Source organism: Patiria miniata, unplaced genomic scaffold (assembly GCF_015706575.1).
Source record: "Patiria miniata isolate m_02_andy unplaced genomic scaffold, ASM1570657v1 HiC_scaffold_2, whole genome shotgun sequence".
In the NCBI taxonomy this organism is placed as follows: Eukaryota; Metazoa; Echinodermata; class Asteroidea; order Valvatida; family Asterinidae; genus Patiria; species Patiria miniata.
The window spans coordinates 4379715-4392423 of record NW_024037058.1 but is presented as its reverse complement, the minus strand read 5'-3'; the positions used below and the strand labels follow the sequence as shown (position 1 = coordinate 4392423).

Genomic DNA, 12709 nt, shown 5'->3' with positions numbered 1-12709 from the left:
TTGTATCAAAAGAAGGGCCAGTTTAGAAATTAGATTGAACCTCGGCATTTTGAAATGTAAAAAAAAAAAACTCCTTTCAAAACGAGCTTTTGTGGCAATCAAAGTTGATGTCAAATCAATCACGAGTCAATCACATGTCAAATACAAGTCTAATCAATACGAGGTTCCAAAGTAGTAGGGATGAACAATTAAAGAGGAATGCATTTGTTTCACAGTTATTTGAATAGCCTGTATTTGACATGGGACTAGATAAGTGTGATTGACTGGCTAGTGCCTTTCGAGTACGAAACTAAACTCTGGTGTCAAATATTACTTCATGGCTGTCATTAGATACTTTTAGAATTTTAAATTGTGATGTCAAGATATGCTTATCAGATGTTAAAATGATTCAATACACACAAATAGTGTTCTTTTAAATACTAATGTGCTTATTACTAAATTGCAAATTTTGGGAGAAATGATCGAGTGCATACATTTCTAAATTGGCCTATGTTTTGTGTGAACTTAGTGCATGATAGTTGTCATTGTGCAGAAAAGGCATGGAGACCACAAGACATGATTTTGTTCAATTGATTTTGACTGTTGCTCCTTCGACTTATGTGTGTACTTATTTCCCTCTTTTTTGCTTTTTGTTATGAGGAACGGACCTTGCTTCGAGTTTGTTCAATTTATTTTTAATGAACCAGTAACCTTTTGAACTATCCACTTACAGCAATTGATTACTGCCATAAAATTGGTTAATTTAGCAACCAAAGTTGTTGTATATTTGAATCACTTTAAATTGTATAAGATTATTATTTCCATTATGTTGATTTTCATTGGGAATTATTTTGACTCATACACATACATATCTACACATGTTGGTATCAAATGCACATTTAATGTACATGTACATGATATTTGTTGGCCAGAGGAAATTAAAGTGTTGAATATAGTCAGTCACAACATTTTTTTTTAGAGAAACGAAAACAAAATCATATTTTTTATGTTTATTTGGTTTCATTTGAGATAAAAATTAGCATTATTTATCTGAATTTGGCCGTTTGTCTTTCAATTTGTTTAAAACATTACAAAATTAGTCAGAAAAATATTACCTTAATACAATTTTGAACTAACAAATTGTGAACATAGTTGAGTGCTTTGTAAAAATATGATGTCATCCAAAATTGTATAGATTTCACCATAAGTTCTGCATATAGTTTGGAATGTTTAGTATACTTATACTAAAAATACTTTCTGCTTGTTTAAGAAACATTACTCATTTTTTAATTTCTGTTTGTCTGTTTTCTCTCTTTCTTTTTGGACAGGATGGCTTCTATGATGGTGAACTGATGAACGGACAAAGAGGATTGGTTCCCTGCAATTTCATCGAAAGAGTTGCAGGTAAACATGCACTTGTGTATGTGTTAAATCCTGAAGGGTGTGAGGGAACCAGCGGTTAGATACATTTCCTGGAATATATTGGACACAAAACGGCGGACACTACAAGTAGCCTGTGTTATAATGACAGTTTGTTTAAAAAAATACCCTTACAGGAGCTGTGGTTATCTTGCTTGAATAATATGTTGTATTTAACTTTTTGTAATGTGTAATTTTACAAGCTTACTTTTCACAGACAGTGTGGGATAATTTGTACATGTATTACATTGGAATTCTGCTAGTTTTCCCCATTTATTTTTGCTCACCTAAAAGTGTTTGCATATGCACCAGGCTTTAATATGAGTGGAGCACTAATATGCTGAAAGATGCAGCTTTGATTTTTTTCAGTGAAATCCCAAATATTTTGTTTTGTAGTGAATACCTAGCTGATCTGACTTGGTTTGAAATGAATGTTACCTTTCTGGCTGACTGATAATTTTTCTTTGTTCCTTTAACTTTCCTTTGCCACTCTGTTTTGTCTGTGTGTTGTCGTGTTTGCGTTTGTTCGTCACCGGCTTTGTAATCTAGGTACCAAAGATTTGAATGATACCAGAGGTAATGAACTGACAGAATTTTATCTCTCAAATGAGCATCCTGCTATGAAGCACACTCCCAATGCAAGCTAAGCCACACCCCTACACCTTTCCTTACACTGCACCTCTGCATGTTCTGGGATCAGTTGTATACACACTGTGGGCTGCATGTGTCTGCTATTCAATGAAGAGTTTAATTTTGTAGACGATAGGTTTTTGCATTAAGGAGATGTAATTCTTGCCCTTAAACCACTCAATACTCAAAGCTGTCCAAGAGTTTGCCAAACCTGGCAAGCTTGGTGGTCAAGTGGTTATGACATCCGCACCCTTCAGCAGGTCATGGGTTTAAGTTCCACCCAAGAAATCTTGTAATTTTTGTTTTTTACTCATATATACAGTCCATCATTTGTAATTTGTGCATTTTGTTCGTGTGAAGCATCAAAAGTGCTCAAAATCTAAAGAATGGTGCTGAACAACTGACCTAATGAAGTTTCAGCTCAGCTACAGCTGTATATTTCGAGAAAAACAACATTCTATGATCTCGATTTCAAATCAAAAGTTGCTGAATCATGTTTGGAATTGGGCCTGAATTCAGCGTCTGAGACACGTTCTCACTGAGCCGATGGCAGCTACGCGATGTCGGCACTGATCTGACAAATTATAGCAACCACTCGCGTGTGCATCGCGTCAATGCTTGCACGCGCTTCGCCGAATACAAAAACAAACTACTAACAGAAATTTCCAACAATGCGTGTTTAGATGCACCGTTGGAAAGGCCTTCTTTCGTTGATTTCTTCAAAATGACAGCATGCCAGAAAGAATAATTTCACAGGGAGTTTAGTTCCCTTACTATCTTTCAACTAAGTATGTTTTTCAACAATAATTACGTGAGTTACTTTATGGATAGCTGCAAATGATGGACTGTAGCTTTAAACCCTCATACAGCACTGAGTATACAGTGGTGAACGGAAAACCCAGTATTAAAATGTAGGTTGCGTGTTTTGTGATGTATTTAGGTGCCGGCTGGGTTGATGAAATTTGAATGACAATGAGACTGAAAGGTGTGCATGGTGGATTTTTATTAATGAATGGGAGATTTGCGGTAACACCATGTGAGTGATATATGATTGTGTGGTTCTGGGAAGAACCAGTTGTTTTAACTCAGTTGGATTTGGAGTTAAACCAACTGGTTCTTCTCAGAACCACACAAACCACAAAGCAATATCATTCACATGGTTACCACAAACCTCCCATTCATGGAATGACAATGACAATTAATATCTTACTGATATTAACCAGATGTTTTTCAGGAATTGTCATAATTATGCACCAAAACAGAAACCTTACTCCATGTAATTCAGTGCAGAGTGACTAAAGTAATCAACAAAATGTGAACCTGCCACCTCCTCAGTGATAGTTCTTTGGCTCTATGAATTGAACTCTCTCCAACTGTGCGTCAGTTCGCCTCCCCTTTTTTTAATTAGGATTTTTGTTTAATGCGAACTTCAATATTGGGTTTTACCCTTTCACCGACTTTTTTTTAAACACTGTATGCTCAGTGTTGTTCAACATGCAAATTCAATCTTATGAACAGTGGTAACTTGTCAGAAGTCATGAAGTGGTTATCATTCTTGTATTGACCGTTCAAATGTTGTTGGTATTTGTGGACACATGAAAGGAACATGTAGATCGCCATGGTCCAGTAGTTACGGTGTTTGACTCATGTACAACGGCGCGTGGGTTTGATCCCTGACAGGAACATGGTGTTTGTGTCCTTTGGCAAGACACTTAACTACAATTGCCTCTCTCCACCCAGGAGTATAAATGGGTACCTGTGAGGGTAGAGGCTGAATTTGCTCTGAAATGGCTTCTCATGGTGTGATAAAAGGGGTAATATTTGTAAACACTTTGTGATTGTGGTTACGATTGTGGTTAAAGGGAAAATACAACATTTGCAAATATCAAAAAATAAAACTACCAAATCATTTTGAAATACCTTGCTGGACTGTTAGTGAATGACAGTGTAAAGCATCCTGTAAAATCATGGCACCTGGTATACTGTCATTTTCAAGAAAAGTGGTATTTTTGTATCAATTTCCAACGCTGATCGGCCGATCAGCGTTGGAAACAACTGGCTTTTTTTCAAATACTGGCCCCAATTGACCATCGCACTTGTTTGCAATCGATTACAAACCTATGAACGGGTACGAGCCAGCTAGACTGGTTCCCTGACCTTACAATTCCCCAATGTATGTAAACTGCTCTGTTTCTTCTTATATGGAGTCAGGGAACCAGACTACAGGAAAATGATAGTTTTTCTTGGTTTTTATAGCATTTTCGAACCCAAAACCTCAAAAAAGTCAGTGTAACTATATTTCCTATATATTTCCAACCCCCCAATTCCATCCATTCTGAAAATTACAGCAAAAGCAAATGATGTATATTCCCTTTAAGCGCTATATAAGCACTACATTTAGTACAATTATTATGATCTTGGGAAATGGGGTTTCGGGTTTTTTCTGTGCTTCTCTACCTATGAACCTGTTCCCCCTATAACTTTACATAAAATACCCAGAGAGTACATGGACTAGTTTGCTTTGTGTTCCTCAAGATTTAAATGAAAAATGAAAAGTTGCAATGCAGCAATTCTTTTTGCATGTCGGGAATGCACAACATGCATGACTGCAGCTTTTCCGCCTTCCTGAATCCACCAAAATCCACCACTCTGCATGCAGAACTCTGCTCACTCTTTTTACTTGAACTTTCAAGGGTTGTCAAGTTCTGGGAAAGTAACACAGGTGGGGCTCTAACATTTTCATTCCCACAAAATCCTTTAACTCCTGCCAGTGGGCTTGAAAGGATCTGGCTGGATGAGGATATTTCTGTTCCTTAACCCTAACTCCCTAGCATGATTTACTAGGAACCATACCCATCCTGGCAAATTCCAACACCGTATGGGAAACTGCACACACATATTTCTGACTTAGTTTCTGGAGGTATGCCAATCCAATGTAAGAGACTGCCAGTTTAGGGGTACTGTACCCATCCAGACAGATTCCAACAATACATGCTGTTGGGGTTTGATGGGTTGAGTTCTGGTAGGGCTGGTTAATAGGGGAAAGTTCTATTTTTTCTACCCGGATCCTTTATTTTCTGAACATATTCTGTCTTCTTTTAGAAACAATATCTCTCTACCATGGTGTACATGTAGATGGTGTTGATCCATTCATTCAATTTGCATGCATGCATCTTGACATTTACATAATATTATTTTCATTGGGAGTTTGTTTTGGTGAAGGGTTAAGAATTTTCAAAAGACAAGGAACAGGTTGTCAGCAGTAATATATATCTTTAAATGTTTTGAAGAAGGCAACAGTTTACATATAATGTATGTTTACATCAACACTGTTTAGAGCATCAGTTTCCATACAAAGATGTAGAGTATTTCTGAATTTCAACAATTATTATTATTTACAAGTGCATTTTGTTTTGTTTTGTGTTTTTTTCATCAGAGGAAGACCTTCCTGGTTTCATGAACAACAATGCAATGGATAGTGATGGTAAGAGTTATATTATTTTGTCCTAACCAAATAACTCATGACATACATGTTAAGTATTAAATAAAAAATAATAATAGACCATCCTAAACTCATAAGTCTACTTCACTCTACTTACCTGTAGAGCAACACTACTTATGCATATTCCCCCTACCGGCAGGTATTTTCGCTAAGAGTTATATACAATAGCGCCCTCTGGCGCCCTACCCATAACACCCCGCGGCATGCGTGCCTCGTGAGCGTCCCCTTTTCTCTTAGCGGCAGGTCGGGTAGGACGTGCGTGAAATAGCTCGCTGTTTGCCTCGTCATTTACTACCCTTTTTTGCGTTTAAGAGAAGTATTTAATAATAGAGTTAATAAAACAACAGTTTGTAGAGTTTTCATCATCTTCTTGGTTGTATTTATTTGATTATTTTGCAGCGTTTGGGGAGGACCGATCTGTCACTAACCGTTAGGGATAGCTTTCCCACGGGACGGACCGAGTTCTCGGGGGACTCTGCCGTTAACGCTACGTCGTTACCGCGGCAGCAGTCTCTCGTCCGGCACCCTCAGCCACAGTCGGCTGAGGGAGTTGGCAGTTCCGCCGATCAGTTAAGGGGACCTCGGTCACCTTCTCCGGTCAACTCAGGCAGAACACCCAAACTAAAGGCACACTCCGGCAAGGTTCCTCCAAAACATATCTCCTGTGCCGGAGCAAAGCCTAAGAAGGGCCGTCAGGGCAAGCGTGGCTCGGCAACGAGCGCCGCTGTGGCACCTGGCCCTCCCCCGATCACGGGGCAGCCCGAGGGGACTAGCCGTCACACTTCGGTGGGCGCTAGTCACCCGTGTCCTCCCGACACAGTGCCGAACACCACTGGTTGTCGGGATGGGGGCTATTGCACGGGCTACCGGTCCGTTCAGCGCTCACTCAGCCCACGGGGCCTGAGGCGCTGTCGGCCGGGTGCATTATGAGCGATACGGAGCCGGTCGCCCGGGGGGATCCCGGGGCCGACGGCCCCCGTGCTAGCTCGCTCAGAGGGACTACTCTCATCATCGGATTTTTTCCGTTGTTCGGGGGTCCCGGTGTCCCAGGTGTTTTCCGATTTTTCCTCGGACACACCTCGGGTCGTTCTTCTAAGAAGAAGGATAAGAAGAAGAAGGCTGCACGTCGATCGCGCCGTTCTTCTTCGGGGTGTGACGACTCCTCTGACCGGTCCCGCCGGGGCAAACGCTCCCGGGGGGAGGACGCGGTTTCTAGAGCAGATTTTCTGCAGGCTTTTCAGTCGATTTCCGATACGCTATCGGCTATGTCGGCTATGTCGGCAGGCCGCCGGGCGGGCCCTATTGGGGGCCCCCTGCAGCGGTGGACTACGGCCCACAACCATCGGTCGTTGGGCCCACAACCATCGGTCGTTGGGCCCACATCGCAGTATTCAGTCACCGGTCACGCTTGGGTGGCCCGGGAACAGAGGGACATACCGCACACAATTAGTCGTGCTGCGGCGTCCCCGCATGCGGTGAGGGCTTCACAGTCGTCGTTCGTTGGCCACGGTTGGGTGGCCCAGGCACAACCGTACGGGATATACCACATATGGTTGACCGTACACCGGAGGCCCGGCCTGCAGCGAGTGTCTCGCATGCATCGGCCGTGAGCACAACGAGGTACATGTACATGTACAAAAATGGAAAAAACACATGTCCGTACATGTACATGTTCATGTATACCACACATGGTTGCGCGCTATACCGGAAGCCCGGCCTACGGCGAACGGGACTTCTCATTCGCCAGCCGTGACAACGGGACCTACCGCACACAGTTAGCCGTGCGCCAGGATCCCCGCGTGTGTTTAGTCTTCACCATCTGCATAATATTATGTACGATGTATGTCTATTATCTCCGAGGGTGTTGCCCAGCCACCACCGCGTGGTTCTGTACAACTAGCCCCTCCAGACGGCTCTCAGTCATCGGGGTCATTTTGGCCTTCGCATTCGGCTGATTCATCCGATGATGACGAAGAATCAGACCAGTTACAATGGCTGTCAATCGCGGAAACGAAATTCCGTTTGCTGCAGAGGACATTACACGGGTACTTAAATTACCCTCCGCCGATGAGCCCCCTCCGCCCGATCACAAAATTTTCAAATCAAGCGCAGGACGGGCTCCACATCTAACAATGACAAGGTGTTCCCCACACCTCCGTTGGATCAAATGTGAAACACATCGACAACGGACAAAGTGGTGTCCATTTCTCAGGCGGGAACGGCTTATTTATTTATTTATTTATTTATTTATTTTTTCTAATCCGGGCGAGTTTATTGCACCGGTCCCACCGCGGCATACGCTACCGTGATGAGGACTCGGTTTTTCGGCCCACTCATTACAAGCCTTACTATGTTCTCGGCTTTATTATCGGTCATATACGTTTTATACACGTACATGTACATGTATTGTCAGGCGGGCACGTTAATGAAACGTCCGTCTTAGTTCAGTTGCGAGTCGTGAACTCTGTAGCACTCTACATTAATCACGGTTGGGTGACTCAAGGACAATGGGACACGCCGCGCAGTGCTTACCCGTGCGGCGGTGTTTCTTGCTGTACTGAGATCGCTACATTTTTCATGCACATTGTACATGTGTGCATTACTTGTGTATGTACATTGTACACTGTCCATTGTCTCCGAGGGAGTTGTTCAACAACTGACTGTGGCCGTGGGCAACGCATCCCTCCAGATATATTTACGGTTCTCGTTTACGGGGTCTATTCGACTCTTGCAGGCATGTTGTGGACCACATTCGATAGATTGTGCCTGTGTTCAAACTGCCTGCTGCTCTTCAAGCAATAATGTGATCATTACCGTTTTCCGTTAGCGAAATTCGGTATTTTTTTGTCACATCTTCCCTCTTCAAAGCAGCTAAGCACAAGCTGCCAGCAGTAGAGGGACCCCATTATTCAAGCGGCTCTTCGTAAATAATACTCGCAGAAGCTTGAATACACTTTGCAGTACATGTAGAATAATCAAGTGGGCTCGGCGATACGCGTTCAGCCTCCCTCTTTACCCTCATGAAGTACCGTAGGTTTAATGTTTTTATCTTGACTCGACAGTCTTAGCGGACGTGTTGACTGCTATTTTCTTTATCAATTTCACAGTCTGCACTCAGTACTCTATAATTTTACACGAGTGCAGACCCTAGCAATCTTGGCCCGCCGGGGTAACATGATTGATGAACTGTTTCTCCCGTCAAAGGGCGCCCGCCAAAGATTCGAGTCCCACTTTTTAAGTTTTTAACGGACAAAGATCTTTTCTTTTGCGGTGGATATCGATGTCTACATCCATATTGGTCGATGTCGACTACATGTGGGCCAGCGCAGGTGAAGAACAAACAGTTGTTTGTTTTCTCAACTGCATACCTCTTGAAGTTTGCCCAGATGATTTTGTGTGGGCCGTGCTAGCAACATTTTCTGTACGCCATGCCACATAGGATAATGTAACAACGATTTCGGTTCGGCTTCAGTTGTTTTGATGATTTCCATAAGTGGCCTACCTGACTCATGACGACCTCTACCCATCTGTCTCGTAGGAGCTCGTCAGGGAGACTTTGAGGCTGACATCAATACCATCGGGCCAGCACAGTGTTGGGCCCGTCTTGTATTTCCCTTGGAAAGATGTTGATGAGATTTAGTCGACTGTCTAACACATCAGCATGGGGAATGAGCCCTGGCCTGAAGGGTACCAACTGCAACTCATTTTCAGGCCAGAGCACTGAGAATTTCACGGTTTTCAAACCAAGATTCTCGCTGCAACTTCATGGTGGCTCCATCCAGCCTTTTTTCCGCTTCACTCCTGGCCTCTGCTCAGATAGTAAAGGCGATATGACTGCGCCGTGGAAACAAAAATTGGTGGCATTCACCTATTTGCTTGTATCGGCCCAGTCCTCACTGCATTCAGTGCAGGCCATGACCTGACTTGTGCAGTACCTCCTGTGGTTCGGCGTTGCCAACCTCACAAGGGTGGGCCTCTAACAGATTGCAGCCTAACTCATTAACTGTCATGGCGAAATGTTACCCTGCCAGTTAACTGCCCACCACACGCATCTAGTGGCGGATTGGTGAGGCCCTGTGTGAGCATCATTCAAGTTCCATTAACATACTTGAGATGCTGGCAGTCTCGGAGAAACTGCGATGTAACTTCTATATTCGATGTTGTAGTTTACAGTTGTAGCCTGCACACCTGTGTACACTCACTTGAGAAATACCCCATTGGGGTTTTTTCCTCCTAGCTTCTTGCTTTCGACGGTCCTCCTCCCAAGCAAGGACAACTAACCACATGTCAATCTGACTTGTTTCATGAACTAGTTACAGATTGCCAGGCTAATGCCTGAGGGTTCCTGACCCTTATACATGGCACACGAATACGATGGTGATGAAGACGGACAGGCTACTTATATACACCTTCCTGTCGTCTTTCTTTTATCCCTGGGGTACTTAATCAAATGGAGCAGAAGGATGACAAGGTCCTCTTCTTAACTCCATGTTGACCCCATTGATTGGTTTTCCAGGGTTATAACCATTCCCTTGGTGCACCAGTTGGAGGTACAAATGTTCTTCCGAGCAGAGCAATATTCGGTTCCAGCACAGCTTGGGTTTCCTTCACCCAGCTCCGCAGGAATTTCTCCTGATGTACTGGATGCTGTAATGCTCTCCTGTTCACATCAGACCTTTCTCAAACAAGCTATGGCTTTTACAGCCTGCACTTGAGGGACTTCTAACATGACAGTAGATTACTTAATGTTAGTCAGTTGAACGTCCGTGTCAGTTAACTTAAGGGGATGTTTTAACACCCCTGAATTGCAGGACCTCTTCAACACCTTCTTATCCAAAGGTGTTATAGAGATCTTTAGAGTTCTGTGAACCAGTGAACAATTTCACATCTGTTTCATTGGTTTTCTACGGTTGCCTTTTTTCTTCTTCTTTTTTGTAAGCAGTTGTTACTTCTTGGTATACATGTAGTAAAGAACTGTTTTCTGTATAATTGAGACGGACCACATCTGATGGGAACCGAGTGTGCCCATCCGATTCCTACGGGAGGATTTTTGTTTTTTAACTAAGAATGTCGGAGTCCTCTTTACCTCCGGACATCTTTGTTCTAGGCATCAAATCATTGTCCACTCCAGATGGAAAATGTTGGTGCCACTCATGACTTTGGCGTCTGATCCCTAAGGAAGGTTTTTTGAGCTAAGACGGTCGGAGTCCTCTTTGCCTCCGGATGTCTTTGTTCTGGGCATCAAATGATTCTTGTCCGTTTCAGACAGCGACTTTTTGTGCTGATCATGACTTGATGTCTGCTCCCTAAGGAGGGATTTATACTAAGGACTGTCAGAGCCCTCTGGGCCTCCGGACGTCTTTGTTTTCGGGCATCAAATCATTCTTGTCCAGACGCAGAATTTTTGGTGCCAATCATGACTTTAACGTCGTACATTAGCTGCACTGGGACGCTTTGAATCGGTCACTTGCAGTTACAAATGTATTTGTCACGACAACCCTGCCATACCAACAGGCTTCTCGCGACACGTATTTGTCATGACAACCCTGCCATACAAGCAGGCTTCTCGTGACATGTTTTTTGTCATGACGACCCTGCCATACAGGCAGGCCTTTCATGACATGTATTTATCATGGTGACCCCACCATACCTGCAGGCTTTCATGACAAGATTGCCTGAAGGTTGGCTACGGTCATCCATAAAACCACGGACGTATCAACGGCAGAATCCGTGTGATTGGTCCGCATGCACAAAATAAAAGGCAGAGCATGGGAGAACAGTGTTGAGGGCGACTGACTGAGCCCCACCATGTTCTCAAGACATATTCAGACTGGGGACCTCCCCAGCATTGGTGTCTCCTAACTCTGATTCTTTATTGAGCTCTGTACATGTACATGTGCATATTATAGTGTCTATATGTACCATGTCATGATGTTTTGCCTTTCATGATAATTTTTATTTTGTGTGCCCCACCGAACTCTTATGTGTAGGTATCGGTGGGCTGTAATTCATTACGTGTGATTCCCAAAATCGGGGGATCACATCTCTGTTGGCATGTTGAGGCTACCATTATGACTAATGTCTTTATCATGCCGACCTTTTTGGGCTGCCTTGTCCACCCACATGTGGAACGACGGGCCCATCCAGGGTTTACGCGTATTGTTACGTGCCCCTGTGAAAGCACAATAGCATCTCGCATGGCCCACCTCCTTGACGGTGCTAGTCTATGCATAAGTAGTGTTGCTCTACAGGTAAGTAGAGTGAAGTAGACTCCCCCCCACAGAAGTGTGGTTGGGGTCTACGAACGAATACTTACCTGTAGAGCATCCCTCCCCCCTACCCCACTCTTCTCGATGCCTTGGGTACTTTGTTGTATTCCGACTTAGCGCTCGAGAAAAGAGGACGCTCACGAGGCACGCATGCCGCGGGGTGTTATGGGTAGGGCGCCAGAGGGCGCTATTGTATATAACTCTTAGCGAAAATACCTGCCGGTAGGGGGAATATGCATAAGTAGTGTTGCTCTACAGGTAAGTATTCGTTCGTAGACCCCAACCACACTTCTGTGGGGGGGATTTTAAATAAAGGGTGTGGTTATTCTAGGTTTATTTAATTTTGGACATCTGAGGAAATGCAATTGTTAGACATGGAAAAAGGCTCTGTTAAAATGGTTAAAACCCCTTTTTTATAGGTTTTGGGCAACTATTGACTCTGTGGACAATAAATATTTGTATTTCTTCATTCTGAAAGTTTGTTGTGAAAACAATTCATATAAGTTCATGCTGTAAAATCATTTTGGAGAAAGACATATTGCGATTGTTGTAATTACTTAAAGTAAACAAAAAAATACACTGTTTTGGAAAATCTGTGAGTTAGTGTTTGACTACAAATGTTGGTTTGAATTTCTCCTTTTTACTTAAAAAAGGTTTTATAAACATTATTCGTACCATGCGTGTAGCTTCCAAATTGGACTCCTTAGACTCATCGGGCAAATACTCCCTAGAGGGAGCCCTCTCCGCACCGCCCAAACCTTCCCATGATGCCTTGCTTTCCGACACACCCCTTGCTATGGTGGGAAGTAGTGCAGCTGCCGTAGGTGGTGTCGGGGTGCCGGACTTGAGTGTCTTGAAAGAAAAAGGTTTCAAGAATATTTTTCTTGTGGCTAATTTTGGTGTTGTGCAG

General features: G+C 43.3%; 1 protein-coding gene across 1 annotated transcript in view; it reads left to right on the top strand.

Moving 5' to 3' along the window:
• Positions 1 to 12709, top strand: part of LOC119726853 (RIMS-binding protein 2-like) — a 100869-nt gene that overhangs the window by 59066 nt on the left and 29094 nt on the right. Inside the window, exons 11-14 of the mRNA XM_038198708.1 lie at positions 1308 to 1383; positions 1948 to 1974; positions 5465 to 5512; positions 12486 to 12665. Of these exons, the coding sequence (XP_038054636.1) occupies positions 1308 to 1383; positions 1948 to 1974; positions 5465 to 5512; positions 12486 to 12665 (331 nt within the window). The remainder of the gene's footprint in view (positions 1 to 1307; positions 1384 to 1947; positions 1975 to 5464; positions 5513 to 12485; positions 12666 to 12709) is intronic.